The sequence below is a fragment of the Hypomesus transpacificus genome, chromosome 17 (assembly GCF_021917145.1).
Source record: "Hypomesus transpacificus isolate Combined female chromosome 17, fHypTra1, whole genome shotgun sequence".
Lineage (NCBI taxonomy): Eukaryota > Metazoa > Chordata > Actinopteri > Osmeriformes > Osmeridae > Hypomesus > Hypomesus transpacificus.
The window spans coordinates 9,250,840-9,271,515 of NC_061076.1; the positions used below are offsets into that span (position 1 = coordinate 9,250,840).

Consider the following 20,676-nt stretch of genomic DNA (forward strand, 5'->3'; position numbering starts at 1 on the left):
TACATGGCAAATGTGCCGGGAAATTGATTGAATTGCCGGGTCTTTAGAGGACGCATCACAGATCATGGCGCTCCCTCAAATTGTGCAGACACTGATAGAATTAGCTGAGCTGGTAGAAACTAATAATATATCTGAGTCTGATGCCCGTGACCGAGTAGAACAAGTCACAGAGAGCTTGGCTGCATACTCTGCCGTCACAGACGTACACATTAATGAGGTTGCCATAGTAAACCTCTCTTCAGTCCTGGAACGGCTGGATGCTGTGGAGCCTCAAATGGGAAGGGGACGACCAACCATCCACATTCCGTTCGAGTCCATCGAAAACTATTTATTAAATGGTTTAAAAATAAAGGCATAGCGGAGCTGTTCGGCGTAAGCCACCAGACCATCTGTCGGAGGATGCAAAGCAACGGATTTATGGAGCTAGAAAGCTGACAAAAGTATCTGAATTTGAATATGAAAGATCTAAAATATTTGTGTGTCGAATTTCATAAAACTGAAATATTTTGCTGTTGGATATATAATATCTGAATTATTTGTATGCCGAATTTAATTAAACTGAATTATTTTGATCCAAAAATACAAACTTCTAAAATTCAGATTGCAGGAATTCTGATTCTTGAAATTCAGATTACAGGAATTCTGATTCTTGAAATTCAGATTGCGGAAATTCAAATTCAGATTGCGGAAATTCAGATTTTGTCTGAGGCCAAAGGTGAAACAGCTTGCTTTCACAGGAAAAAGTAGACGATTTCAGAATGACCGAACTTTACCTCAGAACAAAAGCTAAATTGCTCGTTGGAGGAACAGTATGGAGCAAGTGCTTATGAAACTTGTAATAACTTCTCCTTTGCCAAGATCGGCAGTTACCAAGTGAGTCGAGACAGACTCGGAGGGCGGCGGAGACCGATGGAAGACGTGGAACAACTGGCAAAGCTATAGCCTATATATTTATGTTCCGTTGTTGTCTTTTCTGTGTTGGAGTTCTTTTAATGGCTTGATGCCATCAACATAGCCTGATATAAAATAATGAACTTCAATTGTGTCTCTAATACCCACACAGAAAATCCAGGTTGAATCAAGTCACGCTAGCTAGCTACTGTATTGCTAATGGTCAAGCATATTTTTCATTGTCTCCTTATTCCTATCGAAGTCAATGTTCAGCCTATAGGCTATGTTCATTTGCTAAGTGACATTTCATATCGGTTATGGATAGTGAAATATTTGCTTTCTGAGAGATCGGACATAGCCTAGTATTTAATAGCATATAAGGAGTTATCTATCAGAATATATCTGTAGTGCGGCCGGGTGTGATTTGATTCATCGTCCACACATCGTCTGGAAGTCAGTTTCGATCAAATACCAACGATCTCCATACTACATCTTGCCGACGTATCTTCTACACATCGGGCCGACGTCGGCAAGACGTATGTGTGCTATCCCAGATGATCTGGGTCTTCCTCAAACTAGAAACTCATTTTGTTCTACTCGGTCACGGGCATCAGACTCAGATATATTATTAGTTTCTACCAGCTCAGCTAATTCTATCAGTGTCTGCACAATTTGAGGGAGCGCCATGATCTGTGATGCGTCCCGGCAATTCAATCAATTTCCCGGCACATTTGCCATGTAATGCAATGCGTATGTGCACACCGCCCCCTAGCGAACAAGATGGGTAGCTCGGTCAGCAGGGAGCAAAGAAGAGCGGTTACTGACGTCACTTTGCTGCGCCGCTCAGAATGCATTTTCGTTTTCGAATTATGGGCAGTTCTTTGCGGGCAGAACATGAAAATGAAAATGCAATGTCCGCTCTGTTTTCTTTTTGATTATGGCATAACATGTGCAGTCTTGAGGAAGAAAATACAAATAGGATGATTGATTACTAATTTTATTTATGAGTCAAATAATGCAGCCACATTCTTAAAATGAAAATGCATTTCTGGAAATACATTTGAATTTGAATTGTGGTCACGATTTTGCAGCTACGTTCTTGAAAATGAAAATGCATTTCTGGAAATGCATTTGAATTTGAATTGTGGTCACAATTTTGCAGCCATGTTCTTAAAATGAAAATGCATTTCCAGAAATGCATTTTCATTTTCAAATTTTACATTTCAAATTGAATTTTGGTATTTATTTGCTGGGGCATATTTTGAAAATTAAATTTCAAATGTCTTTTTCGTTTTCATTTTAATTAAGTGAAAGAATGAGCAGTCTTAAAGATGAAAATTAAAATGCAAATAGGATGATTGATTACTAATTTCATTTATGAGTCAAATAATGCAGCCACATTTTTAAAATGAAAATGCATTTCTGGAAATGCATTTTAATTTGAATTTTGGTCACGATTTGCTTCCATAGGCACCTGGGGTGGCCAGTCCGATACCAGGGGGGTCCAGTGCCACCCCGGACACCCCTTTGGTTCCGCGACTGGTTAGACAGTGTTCTGATTGTCTCCGCTGAGGCCAATATGTTGAGTCAGGGGCGAATCTAGGTTCCCACTTTTGGGGGGGCTAAGCTCTTATATAAAACCTATAATATTTCCTTAACCCAGCAAAACTAGGGGGGTCTGGGTCATGTTCACCCAGATTAATTTTTGAAAATGTCCTTTTAAATAGTGTCCTGTAGTGGGTTTTAGGAAGAGAAATTAACAAATGTAGATTAAAAAAAGAGAGATTTTCATGTGTGTATGAGAGCTTTTCCGTAGTGTGTGTGAGAGCTTTTCAGTAGGGTGTGTTAAAGCATTTCAGTTGTGTGTATGAGAGGGTATTCTGAATAATGTCCCTCACGGACCCTCATACTTCTGAGCGCACCTCTCACTATCCGCGCACCAAACTCCACAGGATCTTCTATGAACGGTGACGGCATTATCCTTAAGAAAGAGTTAGTGGGCGGGGCTTTTATAGCAGCTGATCTCTGATCTCCAATTTAACCTGCTCCCGAACAGGGCTGCATTTCCCGATAACGATGGATCGTAGCTGTTACGAGGATTCTCTACGATTAAAATAACGATCCATCGTTATTTCTTACGTGCGTTTCCCAAACTTGCTCATAAAGAGAACCATCGTACGTGTCTCTTAAGTTGCACTTAACAAGACGCTGTCCATTGTACTGAAATGTGATTCTTCTGACGCAACTTTATGACTTTAAAATTAAAACGTTAACCAAAATATTAACAAATTACGGTACACAAGAAATATTTTCTGTCGCTATAGAAAACTTTACATTTATTATAGGCTACTTATTTGAGGACTTTTCAATGTACATTGTATGATGCTACATGAAGGCAAAGACAATAAGGTGAATGTGCAAACTATGCTGCATCTGAGTTTTACACCAGTGTTAAGACCCTGCAATCAGCGACACAGGATGCTAAATACCAATAGGAGGTCTTGGAAATTAAGTGGGCTTGTCTCCAAATTGAGGTGAGGAAGCTCTTGTTTGAAGAAATTAAGTTCACAAGGCCCTCCATTTCTGTGCCTATTCTTCTGCCCAATCAAAAAGGTTGTGTCAAATTTAGGTTACCTTATAGTCTATGCATACAATGTTTATTTAAATTAAGTAAAGGCTGAATTGTGTATTGTATCATATATTCAGTGTTGCCTGTCCAATCCTTACATGTTTTTTCACCTTATAGATCCATGTGAGGGGCAGGAGCAGGGAGAACAAACTCCCATAAAACAACTATTTCTCAAATTACTTGTGCCTTGGTTTTTAACTATTCTTGGTACTACACTTTCCATAGGCAAATATATATATGAGTCCTATATTTATTACTTGATTGAACCACAAGGTAAAAAATCATGCATGTAAATGGTATCACACATGGCATGTCCCAGCTAGCAGCCTAAATAATTCAATGTACAAATACAAGCATCTCAATCCAACATATTTACTGTCTTATTTTCCAGTGCTGACTAGATCTACAATCTTGCATAGGCCAACAGCTTTCCAAAACCATGTTTGCGATCTCATGATCACATATTGGCCACAAATGACATTGTGAAAAATGACATAAGTAATGTCTTCAACATGGAATGGTTGTTTCTGACATGAATAATTAACTCTACTTTAATTGATGGTTGATCAATCATACTCATTATGATATCATGATGCTCCTGAACCACATAAAAGCAGACCTGCAGAGGCTAACAAGGAGGTCCTTTGCACTGACCCCTGCAACCCAACTACTGGATGTGTTAAGGTTCTATGCCACTGGCAGTTTTCTAGAGGTTATTGGAGATGGACGTGGGCTCTCAAGGTCTCAGTTTAAAGATCTGTGCAGGCTGTCACAACTGCATTACTTTGCCACATCCCAGAACACATCCAATTCCCCACAACCAGAGGGGACAAGTCTGTGGTGCAGGATTTACACTACCTTCAATGGCTTTTATGATTTTTGTATTAGTTGTAGTTTTCACTCCCTCCTGGCCCCTTCACCCTGTGTGACTTCCCAGTCAACCCTGTGGCGTCTTTCCAGTTCCTGGGCGCCATCCTCTCCCAACATCAGGCTCGGCTCTGCCACCAGCCTCTTCATCCACTGGGCTGGCGTGCTACCAGCCCTATAATTCTAATAAACATCTTCAATGTTCAATTGTTGTTGTGTTATTGTACTGGTAAAAGCGTTACGTTAAAGCATTTCTAGTTACTATTCCACATTACAACAGCCATATTTCAATTTTATAGTATTTTGAATAAGTCAGGGGTCTTCAACGTTTTTCAGGCCAAGGTCCCCCAAACTGATGGCCAGATGAAGCAGGGGCCCCCTACTATATAAATTGCATAAACTTGTGTTTATACTATACTGGGCCTAGTGCCATGTATAAACATAGCTACCCTGTTATTGTGCAGTCAATACTAAGTTATTCAAATAAGACACAGATTCATATATTCATAAAAAAATTACATGTGTTTTACACACGTCAGTTGCTGAAGGCAATATTAAATCCTCTCCAAGTGTGTATGGCTGTTTCTTCTGGGCAATCCGAAGAGCATCTTAATAAGAGCATTTCAAAGCTAGCTCACCAACTTTGGCCGATTTTCTCATCAATGTCTGTTGACCTTGGAGGGATTATACTCTTTTGGAAGTATTCAACAGGTTTGTCTTTTAAGTGGCCGTGGGTTGTCTCCAAGTGATGCTGCAGCTTTGATGGCTTCATAGATTCATTTGACAGCACAGTAGAGCAAATTACACACATTGGTAATTTCATGCCATCTGTCTCCTTGAAGGTAAATCCGAACCTCAGATATCTGTATATTTTCGGGTCTTCTCTCATTTGCGCTTACCCTTATTAGTTGCTACATCAGCAGCAGGTGCCGCCCCGCCACTTGCATTTTCACCTGTGGTTTCTGAGTTGGAGGGTATCTCTCTTGTGCTTGTGGAGTTTTTTTGGTCGAGTTACAAAACGATCAATTTTCGCTCTTAACAATGTTCATACACTTGGTATTCATATGCCGCCGCCATATGCGCTACCGATCTCCCCCAGTATGGTCGCCCACACTGCCGATTTCAATGAGAAAGAGAGAGATATGTAGAAAAAAACAATTTTAGGCTCCGATCCTTAGCCTATTTGTTACCCCCAGTTTTCTTTGGTTCCTTATTATCTGCCTCAGGCTTGTCCTGGCTTTCCATGACAGAGCTATAAACATTTATCTTGTGCATAACCCTCCCCATACAGTGGGGATAGATTGAAGGTTTTCAAGAGTAGGCCCTACAGATGCTTATCATTGATAAGTTATCAATATGCTGCGGCTGGATGAGTGAATGACGTGAAAGTGCGGCACATGGCCACCAAGGAATTATATTTAATCATGGGAACGTTATTTATTATTTGAAAAAAATCAAATGTATATATTTGGTGGTAGTTTAGTCTGACTAGGTAGCGAGTTGTTGCTAAGTGGCTAACAGCTAGATAGCACTCATCTTAGTGCCACTTAGCTCACGGCTAGCTGTCATCAATCTTGACAATGTTCTTTAAGGTCAGATGCAGGGCTTGACATTAACTTTTTGAGGTACTTAGGTTCTATGCACAAATGCACTTGTCCGAAACCTTGCCTGACCTAGTGAAACGGGCAAAACTATGGAGCTAGAAAGCTGACAAAAGTATCTGAATTTGAATGTGAAAGATCTGAATTATTTGTATGTCGAATTTCATAAAACTGAAATATTTTACTGTTGAATATATAATATCTGAATTATTTGTATGCCGAATTAAACAAAACTGAATTATTTTGATCCAGAAATACAAATTTCTAAAATTCAGATTGCAGGAATTCAGATTCTTGAAATTCAGATTGCTGAAATTCAGATTCTTGAAATTCAGATTGCTGAAATTCAGATTGCGGAAATTCAGATTGCGGAAATTCAGATTGCGGAAATTCAGATTCAGATTTTGTCTGAACTAGGCCAAAGGTGAAACAGCTTGCCTTCATAGGGAAAAGTAGACGATGTCAGAACGACCAATTTACCTCATCACACATACGTATCTGGGATAGCACACATACGTCCCGATGTGTAGAAGATAGGCTACGTCGGCAAGATCTAGTATGGCAATGTGTGGACGATGAATCAAATCACACCCGGCCGCACTACAGATATATCCTGTTAACCATAGATAACTCCATATATCTATGCTGTTAAATAGATAGCTGCAAATATTTCACTATCCATAACCGATCTGAAATGTCACTTAGGAAATGAACATAGCCTATAGGCTGAACATTGACTTTGATAGGAATAAGGATCAATTAAAAATATGCTTGACCATCCAAAATTGGCTATTAGCAATACAGTAGCTAGCTAGCGTGACTTGATTTAACCTGGATTTTCTGTGTGGGTATAATAATTAAGAGACACAATTGAAATTCATGATTTTATATCAGGCTGGATGTTGATGCCATCAAGCTCTTAAAAGAACTCCAACACAGAAAAAGAGAACAACGGAACATAAATATATAGGCTATAGCTTTGCCAGTTGTTCCGCGTCTTCCATCGGTCTCCCCCGCCCTCCGACTCTGTCTCGACTCACTTGGTAACAGTAACTGCCGATTTTGGCAGAGGAGAAGACACAAGTTTTTACAAGTTTCATAAGCTCTTGCTCCATACTCTTCCTCCAACGAGCAACTCTTAGTTTTTGTTCTGAGGTCAAATTCGGTCAGAGAACGTCTAGAATCGGTCGTTCTGAAATCGTCTACTTTTCCCTGTGAAGGCAAACTGTTTCACCTTTGGCCTAGTTCAGACAAAATCTGAATCTGAATTTCCGCAATCTGAATTTCAGCAATCTGAATTTCAAGAATCTGAATTTCAGCAATCTGAATTTCAAGAATCTGAATTCACGCAATCTGAATTTCAAGAATCTGAATTTAGAAATTTGTATTTCTGGATCAAAATAATTCAGTTTAGTTAAATTCGGCATACAAATAATTCAGATATTATATATTGAACAGTAAAATATTTCAGTTTTATGAAATTCGACATACAAATAATTCAGATCTTTCACATTCAAATTCAGATACTTTTGTCAGCTTTCTAGCTCCATACAAAACTAGCCCGGCTAACGGAGGTCGCTTTCTCAAGCAAATGACGAATGAAACAGGCTCGGTTACAGAAATCCAATATTCTGGCTATTTTCGGTAGGCTCGTATCTACCAAAAGCAGTCCTCCTTGACGTTTGTGGTGTAGAATGGAGTGAAATACAACATTGTGAACACTGCCAGTGAGCGCCTGAGTCTGACTCTGAGGCTAACGTCAAAACCGGGGGACCACTTTTTGAAATGGAACTTCTCATCTAAAAGCCCTCTCTCCATCATTCAGCTACCGTCGGCAGTCAAAGTCATGTGACAACAGTTGATTCTCAGAGTCAAAAAGAAACCTGCGTTAACGGCACTATTTTTTGTCGCGTTAAAGTAAGACAGCCCTAGTATTTAAAGACTATAAATACAATTCTGGTTCTGAAGACTTTGAAATTTGTGGAAAAAAAAAAAAGTTTAAAAAATATAATTAATTTTGCGACCCCCCTGCAGTACCTCCGCGGACAAGTTGAAGACCTCTGGAATAAGACTTACATAGTTTTTTAAATACCTTCATTGCATGCGCCAAACCCAACAAATCGAAGTATTTTGTGTAACCTAAATTTAATTGAGAATAAACCGGATTCAGATATGTTTTCGGCACTTAAACTTGTATGGCTTTACAAATATCCCAGTTCCATCATAACTGGCGTAAAAAGATAACCAAAATAATCTTATTTTCCATCGGAAGTAACTTTCAGCATTAGTTTAATGTAGTTTTCATGGTCGGCCTACGTGTGTCTCCACTGAGTTTCTGTTCTACGATGCATTTAGCGATCTACGACTGGTCTGGAGCTCTCATTGATCTACAACGATTTTCAAGTGCCTCTTTTACGGTGGCCCTGAAGTGCAAATCACACCCCCTAATTTGAGTACATCCCCCAAATAAAAACACTCCCCCCGAATACGAGTCAACTCCCCCCAAATTGGATGACATGTTCACCTCCCCCCAATACAAAAACACGCTCCCCCAAATGGAAAACGACATTACATTAACTCAAAAACACATTACATTAACTCTGAACGGAAAGGGTAGGTAGGCCTACTACACTTAAGCGCAGATTGGATGCAGTAGGCTAACTAACAAGAAATATGAAATTGATCAACAGAAATACAAAATGCTTTAGGCTGGCAGAGTTACGTGCACCAGAACATTTGTTTGGCTATCGAAGAATTTAGCAAATAGTTGGCCACTTGGGCAAAAGTATGTCGTGTTAAATGTAAAAATCGATAGCCAAACAACTATCTTGGTCCACGTTACTCGTATTTCGTTCTTCTGTAGTGGACTATTCGTTTTTTCTTCTGTAAAGTCCTGCTTCCTTCAACTGCGTTTTTAGCGTGCACATAGGCTACTTATATTGTGAAACGTTAACAGCATATCTGAGATTATTTCATAGGAATGACCCTGATTAGAATAAAGAGTAGTGTCATGACACTGAATTGTAAACATTAATGTTTCCTCTTTCCTTCCAACCAAAACGATCAAGTTCATGATAATGACAGAGTTACGTGGACTAGTTGTTTGGCTATTGATGTTTACGTTTAACACACAATTTATGCTTTTGCATGTAGCCTATGCTACATTCTTCGATAGCCAAACAAATGTTCTGGTGCACGTAACTCTGCCAGCCTAAAGCATTTTGTATTTCTGTTGATCAATTTCATATTTCTTGTTAGTTAGCCTACTGCATCCAATCTGCGCTAAAGTGTAGTAGGCCTACCTACCCTTTCCGTTCAGAGTTAATGTAATGTGTTTTTGAGTTAATGTAATGTCGTTTTCCATTTGGAAAAATGGTTTAGGGAAACGGCCCTTACAACTAAGATCCATCGTACGATGGACTCTACGATCAATTTAGGCTTACGATGCTTTCGGGAAAAGCAGCCCAGGTTAGCCGTTCAGCATGTGTTACCATGGCGATCTACCCCGTTAACAAGTGATCCACCGTCGTAGTACAGAAAACCCTGGGTTTAACCTGAAGTTACCTCGCTAACGCCAAATCTTGATTTGTTTATAGCAAGATATTATTGCAGTTTACTCTTTTCTGTCGGTCTATGATTTGACTGAGGCCATGTGGCATTTGTCTCACATAGCCTACTAAAACCTCCAGAACTATTTCCCTATGCATCTAGATTAAATGGTGTTAGAGGGCATCAAGAGATGGATACCTTTGTATATTGAGATCAGTTGTTTCATTCCACGTGCCCTGAGAGACATAACTGATAGGATTTGTACGGGCTCAATAACAAATTGAGAACTGGTAGATACGCCCCAACAATGCACCGAAAAGGCCAGTCATCTCTGTTGTGTTAAGACGTAGACAAGGACACGTGAGACACAAACTCCAGGAAATGGAACCCACCCTTAAATCTTTTTGTAATTAGTGTTATTGTTATGGAAAATACATGTTTTTGTTTATTTTTTTATTCAAAAAGTGTATGTTGTCCTGCCATAGTATGTTAGAGAGTGTCAATTAAATGTCCTTGGAACTTGTTGGGCCATTAACTATTAGGCTACCCTTGTAGAGAGCATGACCAAGAAATGTGATATTGCACCATTACATAATGAGAGGCACTATGCACAGACATGGGCTTTCCATTTAAAGGGAATTTGTACTCAGTCAAACTTAAATTAAGATAATATTAAATGCTGAATATATTTAGTGCCTTCATCTCTATAGCTATACTAAGTCAACAGTAAAAGTACCCATTGGTCAACTTACATTCTGAATGATGTGCATGAAACAGCTGATATCACTGTGATGTATATTGTATTTTAATTACTTTTGAGAAATAAAAGGGAAAAAATGTAACCAATGTAAACACACAAATGTGCAGAGAAAGTGTAGTGCTGCCCAAACAGGAGACATGACTTGTAGATGCAGCCATTCTGCTTTAAAGGCCATCTAATAGTAATACCAAATAGACAAAAACTGGTCTTAAACACCATTTGGAGACACCATTTGGAGATTTTTTAAATGATATACGTATCTTGAGTGCTTTATGTACCCATTAATCGACTTTGGTGGTTAACCTGCAAGATGGCCTTTAAGATAACGGGATGAATGAACAGCTGATCATTCAAAAGTTTGAGGTTATATTTCTGCTCATCGTTTTTTTGTTGGAAGGACATTTATTTAATGATATTTATTTTGATATCCCATTGACAATGAGCCAAATACCGTATTAATATATCTATTGTGCATTGGTAGTGACACCTGTGGAAGAAATGGGTATTTCCTGTGTGCTTACATTATTCACTAATCAATAGAACTAGCCATTGGATACTAGTTACAATCTTCTCATAGGAGCTTGCTATTAATAAGAGTAGATGTGTCTGTGTTAGGGTTAATAGATGTTCGGGGTCAGGAGAAAATACTGGGTAAACGTCCCTTTTCATGACTACAAGGACAGCTCCAACTAGGATCTGTCTAGTCTGAGAGTGGTCATGGTTTGGGAGCTGTGATTCTCTTTCTCTCCGACTGTTGTAAAGTTATTATAGCCTTACTCACTATCTATGTTTACATTCTTGTGCCCTATAAAAGATGGTCCTCCGGCCTTCAGAGCGGAGAAAGACATGATTGAGACCTAAGCCTGTTGTTGTGTTGTCATTTATGGTCATAGGTCGGGTTTTCTCTCCCACTCTGCAGATTGATACTATTATTAAAATCCAGAACTCAACTGAACTTAGTCACTCCGTTTATGAAGAGACAGACAAAACACTTTTTTCATCACACCCTTTTTCACAATAAATCTCTACATTACTTTCAAGTCAAGGACAGACACAACCTTCATTGGGAAGAAGAGAGAGCGTCACCTCTAGAAATGTAACCAGTGTCATTAAATGGGTGAAATATGTTGTGAAACACCTATGTGATAAATAAAAAAGACAGAGATAACCACTGTTAATGCATATTTGTGTATAATTTCCTTCCTGTAATTCTCTGCAGCCAGTAATACAAGTACTGTAAAGACAAACACTTGAAGAATCAATGTCAAAGGATTGTTGAATGCTGATTTGTCCTAGACGTTTCCTTCATGAAATAATAAAGCCCTTCCAAGCTAAATGTACAAAGTAGGTACAAAATAAGGCCTGCTACAATCTCAGTCAAAAATATGTTTCATTTGACAAAAGCAATTGAAGGGGTTGAGACTTTCTTTTACAGCCTTAAATATCAAAATAAATATAATGTTCTTACAATATTCATATACAGTATATGATGCTACAATATTTGTATGATTTGATTATTTATCCCAAAAGTGTCAAAGACAACATTGTGACCTGTCCCCCATCAGAACCCACCTTTAACTTTATAGTCTCTCTACAGCCTCACAACACCTTGAAGCCGTCTCCAGAGAAAACCACAGAATAGTAAATCACTGGAAGCAAATATAGTAAACTCAAATAGGTTTGAGGTGTAGGTTTACCAGGACAATATTATCACTTATAAATTAACAGGGTCACCTTCCTTCCCTTTTCACCTTTTCACTCCTTCTCTACCACCTCCCTCTTCCACTATACCCCCCTTCTCCCCCCCACCCCCCCAGCTCTGACACAAGCATAAAATCTAGATCAGATAGCTTTGGCGACTCATAAGCTCTCCACAGTCGCTATCAGTAACTTTCCAAGATGTCCACGAGCGAGTCCAAGACAGAGCTGTGTGATCTGTCAACGCTGGACGTTAATGTTGTTCATGTTGACAAAGGGGTCATAGACAAACCGACTGGCTCCAATACCCTAAGGGGTGCGTTTGAGTGCATCGTTCAACCCTGCCTGGCTGAGCTGGTGGGCTCCACCTTGTTTATCTTTGTGGGGTGCCTGTCTGTCATCGAGAACTCGGAGGGCACCGGGAGGCTGCAGCCAGCCCTGGCACACGGCCTGGCTCTGGGCATCGTCATCGCTGTATTTGGGGAGATCAGGTACAGACACTAAAGAGGGGGAGAAGAGAGGGGAGGCTGGGTGGGGTCAATGCCGACTTTCTTACCTTGTGATAATGTCAAAAATATGTCTTAAATTGTAAAGTATATCAACAGTTTCTTTACTAGTGATGATGATTTTGTTTTGTTTTTGAAATCCCAGAATTACTCAACCCAGAGCAAGTGGTTTTTAACTCAGGGAAAGGTGCAGGTTTAGATAAGCCAACAATCATACAAACTGCTGTTCTTCACCTTGTTTCTTAGATCAGAGAGATGTAAAAATAGATCAGAGAGATGCTAAAGAAATGGAACTGTATGGTGATATTGTACTTTTGAGCCCCACAGCTTTATGAGTTTAGATTTAACAGGTTTTATTGGGGCCGATAATAAATTGTTGAGATTAAGTTTAATGTTAATGTCCTGTTCTCTCTCCAGTGGGGGTCATTTCAACCCTGCCGTGTCTGTGTCTGTCTTTCTGGTCGGTGGTCTCAACATGCTGATGCTGTTCCCCTACATACTGGCCCAGCTTTGTGGAGGGCTCATGGGGGCTGGCCTGGCCAAGGTGGGCATCCCTCTGTCTGGTCCTAACAGGTCAAATGTACTGTGTTGTCACTGTAAAACAAATTGTCATAAACATAAAGGTCAAGTCAAGTCAAATTTATCTATAAAGCACATTTAAAAACAACTTATGTCAAAGGTAGAAGACAACAAGTGCTTAAAAGATAAAGGGAAATAAGTTCACACATTTAGCACTTCCACATTCCATACTTATCCTTATCCTGAAAACGTCTCCAGGATTGATAATGGTTATCTACAGCAGGTGTTTTCAAAGTGGTTTCCGTGACGCATGCTCAGGGGTGCCACGGAATGGCTCAAGGCTTGATCATTTAATGACAAAAAAAAGAAGAAACTTTTTAATATTCATTTCATTGATAATTCAATTTTATTGATATCAATAATTTGTTGGGGCTATTTGCGGCACAAACAACAATCGGCTACAGTTCACAGTTGATTCAGGGCTTAACGTAAACAACAGTTCTTTCGTTGACTTCGTTCGTTATTCCGTATTGACAGCAGATGGAGGAGTGCATGCAATGGATAAGCTACGTTTTTAAAGAGAATGCATCCACCTCCACATGAACAGACATCGGAATCGAAATCAGCAAAGAGAAAAAAGAGGCATACGACTCTCCAGTAGTAAACGTGCCCCACACACCTGCCTGGTCTGCAGGGAGACGTTGGCTAATGCAGCCATGGTGCCTAGCAAATTGACAAGGCACCTGGAGACCAAGCACCCAGAACACCAGAACAAAGACATTGAATATTTTAAAAGACTTAAAACACAGAATACCACACGTATGCTTTCTACCTTGCGTGTATGTGAAGACACAAAAGGCTTGTTTTTTTTAGTTGACGAGTTGTTTGCTAAATCTAAAAAGCCACACACTTTAGCAGAGTCGCTCATATTACCAACCTGCAAAAAATGGATGAGGTAGCCTAATGCTAGGGCCAGATGCTGCAAAAGAAAAAATCCCCCTCTCTGATAACACGATCAAACGTCGCATTTATGATATGTCGGAGGACATAGCTGAATGAGAAACTACGGCTAAGGTGGAAATTTGCGCTTCAAATAGACTCCATTGATGCTAGTGGCCTTTGCCAGCTGATAGCGTGAGATACGTGGATGAGGACAATGGACAAATTTACAGATAACCTTTTAGTTTGCAATGACAACCATGCTTCCATTACATTACATGTGTTACGAAGGACTGATGGTTTTGCCCCCTTAGACTGCGCACTTTCGCTGCGGTTGGGTCATGCCGTAAGTGCACCCCTTATGGCTCTGTCAGGCCAAATAGTGTCCTAGGGCCAAATAGTGTCCTACCTGACGTCACAATGCCGTTCCGAAGCAAGGACGCGTCCGTTGCTATGCCGACCTTAAATTCCTGAGATATTTACGCGTGCTAGCAGGAAACTGTCATGGTTGCTATACTGGTTACTAGGTAGGAAGTTTTGTATTTAGGCTTATGTAAACCAGTTTATTCTACTCTACTATTTAAAGTTTTCACTCGTTTGATAGCTAGTGCTAGCTGTCTAATTGTTTTCGTCAAAATAATTCACTTATTTAGCATCAATTTTAACAGACCGGGAAGGCAACACGTATAGTATTCTACCTGCGCGCGTTGCTGTCTCAGGAATGTCGAACGAGTGAAAACTTTAAATAGTAGAGTAGAATAAACTGGTTTACATAAGCCTAAATACAAAACTTCTTACCTAGTAACCAGTATAGCAACCATGACAGTTTCCTGCTAGCACGCGTAAATATCTCAGGAATTTAAGGTCGGCATAGCAACGGACGCGTCCTTGCTTCGGAACGGCATTGTGACGTCAGGTAGGACACTATTTGGCCCTAGGACACTATTTGGCCTGACAGCTCCACTGGTACAGCCAATCCGAGTGCAGTCTGGGGATGCTCGCGCTAACCTTACCCAGTGATGGGAATAGCGGGGTAGTGGACTGCCTAGTGTATGGTGCGGACATTAGTTTATTGAGTTGAGTAAAAAGTGTTGTCTTGTGTGCGTTCATATACATGTAAGTATTTCTGATGCTTCATGTTATGTCTAGTTATGCCATTATGAGTCTGTGTTTGTTAGACACGGTATTGCAGTAGTTAAATGTGTTTTCTGATGCCGGAGTCGTGGTTACTTTCTTTAGCAATGCTACATAATCGTTGTTAGCCAGCTAGTGACATGTTTACTTGTGCTGTTTTAGCGGCTGGAATGTCTACGTGGAATAACAGACAGTATAGACAGTAGTGTCACTGCAGTAACGTTATTACAAGAATGTTGCTCGAGATAATATGGCTATTATTGATGTGAGGTATTCACTAGCATTATATTTTGAGATGCCTATTATTGTATTTTGCTAAGTATCCGTTGTATTCTGTTTCTTTACAGAACCACACGGGCACACACACACACGCAGAACCCATAAAGGCAAATATAACCAACACCATTCCTCTCAACTCTACAATAAAAGAATTACTTTGGATCTGTACATCATCTCCAGCATTTTAATCAGATGCACCCCAGTGGCTTCTAAGCATTACTGACCAGAGAACATAGTCAACATGTATGCATTCAGACGCGTTTATCTAAAGCGACCTCCAAAAGAGAGTTTTACAAAAGTGCATAGGTCACTGATCATAACAACGAGATAGTCCCAACATTGCGGGTAGCCAAAACATGAAGCATACATTGTGAAAACTCCCAAAGGGAAGAACCATAAGAGCATGTAGTTGAAGTTACATGTTGCATTGAACAAGTTACCAGAGATGAGATATTCAGGGTGACAGTGATAGGCCTATAGTTGTGACAGGGACAGACGTTGTCTGTTCATATTCTTGTTCACTATTTATTTAAAAGTTCTATTAAATGAGTTGAATTAAAGAGAGTGGTTTATTTGAATATAACAAAAATTAGATAAACCTCACTTTCTCAATGTAATGCCTATTCAACATATCACAAGGTTAAATCAAATGGCATTAAGTACAAATATGACAGAAAGGAGGTTGAGAGTACAAAGTAAAAAATATGGGTGCCGTGGATGGAGAGAGATATGTTTAGGGGTGACGTGAGCCAGAAAGGTTTGGGAACCACTGATCTACAGGGCCGGAGTGGGACCCATTTTCATCCCGGGAGTGTAAAGGCCAAAACCAGCCCATCCCCACCAGGGGCGGAGCCATACGTTTAAAAAATTCGGTGCTTAGCCCGAACCTAGGACCTTGTCAAGGTTGTAATGTGAGCTGAAAGCGCGTGTAAAGTTTCAGTGCTAAATAGTTTTTGAAACTTTATCTAATATAAACATTACGTTGGACTCATATTATTATATTTGCCGGAAATTACAACATACATTTTTTCCTGAAAGATTTGGGGCTTTTGAGAAAACATATTTTTCCCACCCTTGCAGGAACTATAAAGTTAAAGGTCTTTCTTTTTTTACCTGGCTTTTTCAGTTCCTCCTGGCATATTTTTACCATCCATTTTATCATTTTCGCATCAGCATAATCTTGTTAACTCCCTCCACAACAATAAATGATGGTTTAGGGTTGTCTCCATGGCAACAACCTTGGTACACACGCTTGTGTTTGAGAAAGAGAGCCTATGCGACAACTGAAAACAGCACTTTTTAAGGCACTGTCTGATCATGCGCTTATTTAAATTAAAACATAGTGTAGCCTATATTATGGAGGACTAAATGTGCCAAAATTAAATACACAAAAGAAATACTTGAATAAATCAATACTTAAATAAATCAATACTTAAATAAATGGGGAGTCAGATAGCTGAGCGGTTAGAGAATCGAACTAGTAATCTGAAGGTTGCCAGATCGACACCCGGCCGTGCCAAATGACATTGTGTCCTTGGGCGAGGCAATTCACCCTACTTACCTCGGGGGGGAATGTCCCTGTACTTACTGTAAGTCGCTCTGGATAAGAGCGTCTGCTAAATGACTAAATGTAAATGTAAATGTAAATAAATAAATAGACATCTCTGAAGTGATGTTAACATTTATGTCATTGTTAACATCTGGCCTGTTTTCAGTCACGTTCATTGAAGCAAGCGCATGATCAGGTAGAGGGTCAAAGAAGTGTGTGTGTTTTGGTTGTGTTTCAATAAGACAGAATATGTTTACTACTTGATTGACAGCTCAGGTCTTACAGTTTGCTATCAATCACAGTGTCCAATAGCAGTGCTCCAAGAGTAAAACATTGCAGTCCAATAAAGAGAGCTCTGTGCAACTGCTTATGTCCTGCCCCTTTGCAAAGGAAAATAAATGTGCATTTCATTTTAAATGAAAAGGGGCGGGACATATTCCATTTGATAGAACTGTCCTCATGGAACTGCAGTGTTTATGCTTTATAAAACACTGTATTTTCCTGAACATGTTTAAATGTCCCTAAAACGTAACCTGTAAAGGTTTATGTCTGATATTGAGCTGTTGAACGGTGCTTGCAGCCTGGCACAACCAAGACACACACACTTCTCTGACCCTCTACCTGATCATGCGCTTGCTTCAATGAACGTGATTGAGAACAGGCAACATGTTAACAATAACAAAAATGTTAACATCACGAGATGTCTATTTATTTATGTATTTATTTATTTATGTATTTAATTTTGGCACATTTAGTCCTCCGTAGCCTATTAGCTTCTTAGTCACACAGTAGCCTAACTTAACAAACTTATACATTGGTGTTTGAAAAAACAAAGAGAAAGCAGGCGATCTGCCGGCCTAATGTATGAGCGGCAGAGCGGCCCACCGGGAATTCTCCCGATGCTCACGATGGCCACTCCGGTCCTGGTTATCTAGCCTATAGAGAGTCTTTGCCTGCACTGACTTTCTTCAGGGCATGAAAGAACGATTTTCGCTGATCAGGGAAGAATGGGATGAAGTGACTATAGCGGCCATATGCATATGTTGTTGAATTGGTCTGTGCTTTGGTGCTTTTATTTTGGTATCTGGTGGGTGTGTATGCAAGTCTCGTGGGTATTGGCATAGGAATTAGTGAATGATATATGCACCTGGGCACCTGTGGTAGTATGGCAAGGGGGTGAGTGGGGAGAGCACATTTTTTTGTTGACCGCTCAATATGCTGACTATTGGAATTTTAGATTAACCAAAACGCTTACTGGAAGAATTGCATGTATTTTTTTATATCGCCACTTTGCACAGAAGCACTTGCAATTTCTATCTGCTGTCTTGTTCAAGAAATATATGTATCTGCCTATAAATAAACAGAAGAACGTAACTTCCAGAGCAGACATTGAAATCGATGGCAGCGCGTCACTCAAGTGAATCTCCCTTACTTAGCCTCTCAGCGACATTCTTGTGGTCGCTACAGACTCCACATATATTTACTTGTCATTAAAAGTTAATGGTTAGAGGCACAGTGGGAAATGTTTCCAGAGCTAAAAAAAATACTTTAAATAAACAGACAAGACCAGGTCCAAGTGGTTTTACAGTCTAAGAATCCACTGCAAACAGAAGGGCCTGTTGTCATGTTTGATCCTTTATATCCCTCTCTAGGCCATATCCCCATTGGAGAACTACGTAAATGCATCCGGGGCTGCGTTCAACACGGTGCAGGGGGACACCCAAATAGGCCCAGCTACAATTGCAGAGGTGTTGATGACCCTGTTCTTGACCATGACGGTGTGTATGGGAGCAGTAAACAAACGCACCAGCAGCCTACTGGCCCCTCTCTGCATCGGGCTGACTGTGACTGCAGACATACTGGCTGGGTGAGACCCTGTGTGGGACAAAGGGTGGGGACACCTGGCGGTGTACTGTGTTGGACGAGATGGGACACTTACATCGGGGCCTGGCGGTGTACTGTGTTGGATGGGTTTCAGAGATGTGGGGAGACTTAGGCTAGGGCCTGATGTTCTGGCTCATGATGGGTTTTAGAAGAGTGGGCTAAACAGGATCAAAGACAAAAAAAAATTGGCTCAAGATGCTGTAGCTTGCAACGACTCCTTGTTAACTTTATCAATGGGTCATTAATGTGTTATCTTATTGTTATCTTGCTTTGTCACGGTACCTGCCAATGTCCTTTGGATATTGTAGACCATTAAACAGAACTAGAGGTTAAGCTGTAGTGCAAGGATACAGATATCAAATATATACAACATTAACATTCTGCACACAAGCATTACACACATTGTAAATGTACAGTCGCTACATGCATGCTTGACATCCCCCTCTGTCTTCCAGGGGGGCAGTGTCTGGAGCCTGTATGAACCCAGCACGAGCCTTTGGTCCTGCTGTGATGGCTAACTACTGGAGCTATCACTGGATCTACTGGCTTGGACCCATGGTTGGGGCTGTGCTGACTGGCAGCATAGTCAGGTATGCTAGCCTGCAGTCCTTTAGTCCACTTTACACTGCATTAGTCTTAAATGTCTAGGTCTCTTGCAAAAAAACATATTACTCACAGTATTAATCCATCCTTCTATTCAGTCATAGTTCAGATATTCATGAATATATGGTTTGAGGTAGGTGGGGGAAAGTATGTTATATCTGCTCGTATTGGTTTGCAAATCAGTATACAATCAGCTGATAGTGTTATACAGTTGTTGGAAAAGGCAGCTTCATAAAACAAGCTGTTGGAGACACTACACATTACTTTCTGACAAACATTAACCTGCTGTACCTCGAGTTCAGCAGACAAAAAGAACATGTGACTGTTGTTGTCTAAGACAGTCATAAACCTTGTTTTTACTCAAGTTTAGTTATTTTTTTCCTTAACAGTGCTGTGTTTCACCTCATGTATTTTTGAACTTTCTGAACTGTCTGTCATAGTTTTGACAATGTGTGTATTTTATTCTCTTTCAGATTGCTACTAGGGGATGAAAAAATTCGAGTTTTTTGGAGGTGATGGATTTAACTAATGAGCTTATTTTAACTTTTAATTGTTTTTTGATACCTTAAGTCTTTAATTTTCTGACAATTTCAAAAATATTTTTTTTTCATTATTAAGTTGACAAAACTTGAAATTATATCCCTTATACTCTAAGTGTCTAAATGTTCTTCAAGTGTAACACTTCAGCATTGTATCATGTATCAAAACCTGATGATGTCAAAGGTCCAAGATACATAATTTATTAACTCAAGCAGAAATGATTCACCATTAGAAGGTCAAGAAGTGGCATTGGATGTTCCATGTCTCCAACCTCTGGAAGCAAAAGGATAATGGCCTGCATTTAGTATCTGAAACTCCACAACAATGACATTGTTTGATTTTGATTTTTAACAATGAAATATTTAGCATTAATCTATAATCAATAATCTATATTTACTTCAAAAAAGCAAAATCCCATGTTTACTTAGCTTTTTGTCTTTTTGAGCCTGTCCAGCAGCAGACATTACACAGCTGAAAAACACCTAATAAAGCTGTTAAAATGCTTTGTCTGATCTACCCGGTTACTTGCCCACATCTGTGTATGACTTTAATTATGTTACAGCGGTTACTGTTACTAGTATGTGTGACATCTTTTATTGATATTTACTAATATCTGACACCACTCCAAAGTAGATTGCAGTACTAATAAGAAACATCAGTTTGTCAATTTTATAAGCGTGTCAGCTAAATCTTGTGGTGCATGGTCAACCTTGCTGTACTGTGTTTTA

General features: G+C 39.8%; 1 protein-coding gene across 1 annotated transcript; it reads left to right on the forward strand.

Moving 5' to 3' along the window:
- Positions 1-12,170: 12,170 nt before the first annotated feature.
- On the forward strand, positions 12,171-20,460 carry LOC124479762 (aquaporin-8-like). Its single transcript, XM_047038653.1, has 5 exons — positions 12,171-12,486; positions 12,919-13,045; positions 18,574-18,788; positions 19,261-19,395; positions 19,882-20,460. Exons 1-5 carry the CDS (start codon positions 12,197-12,199, stop codon positions 19,922-19,924), a joined length of 810 nt encoding a protein of 269 aa, XP_046894609.1. The 5' UTR covers positions 12,171-12,196; the 3' UTR covers positions 19,925-20,460.
- Positions 20,461-20,676: the final 216 nt, after the last annotated feature.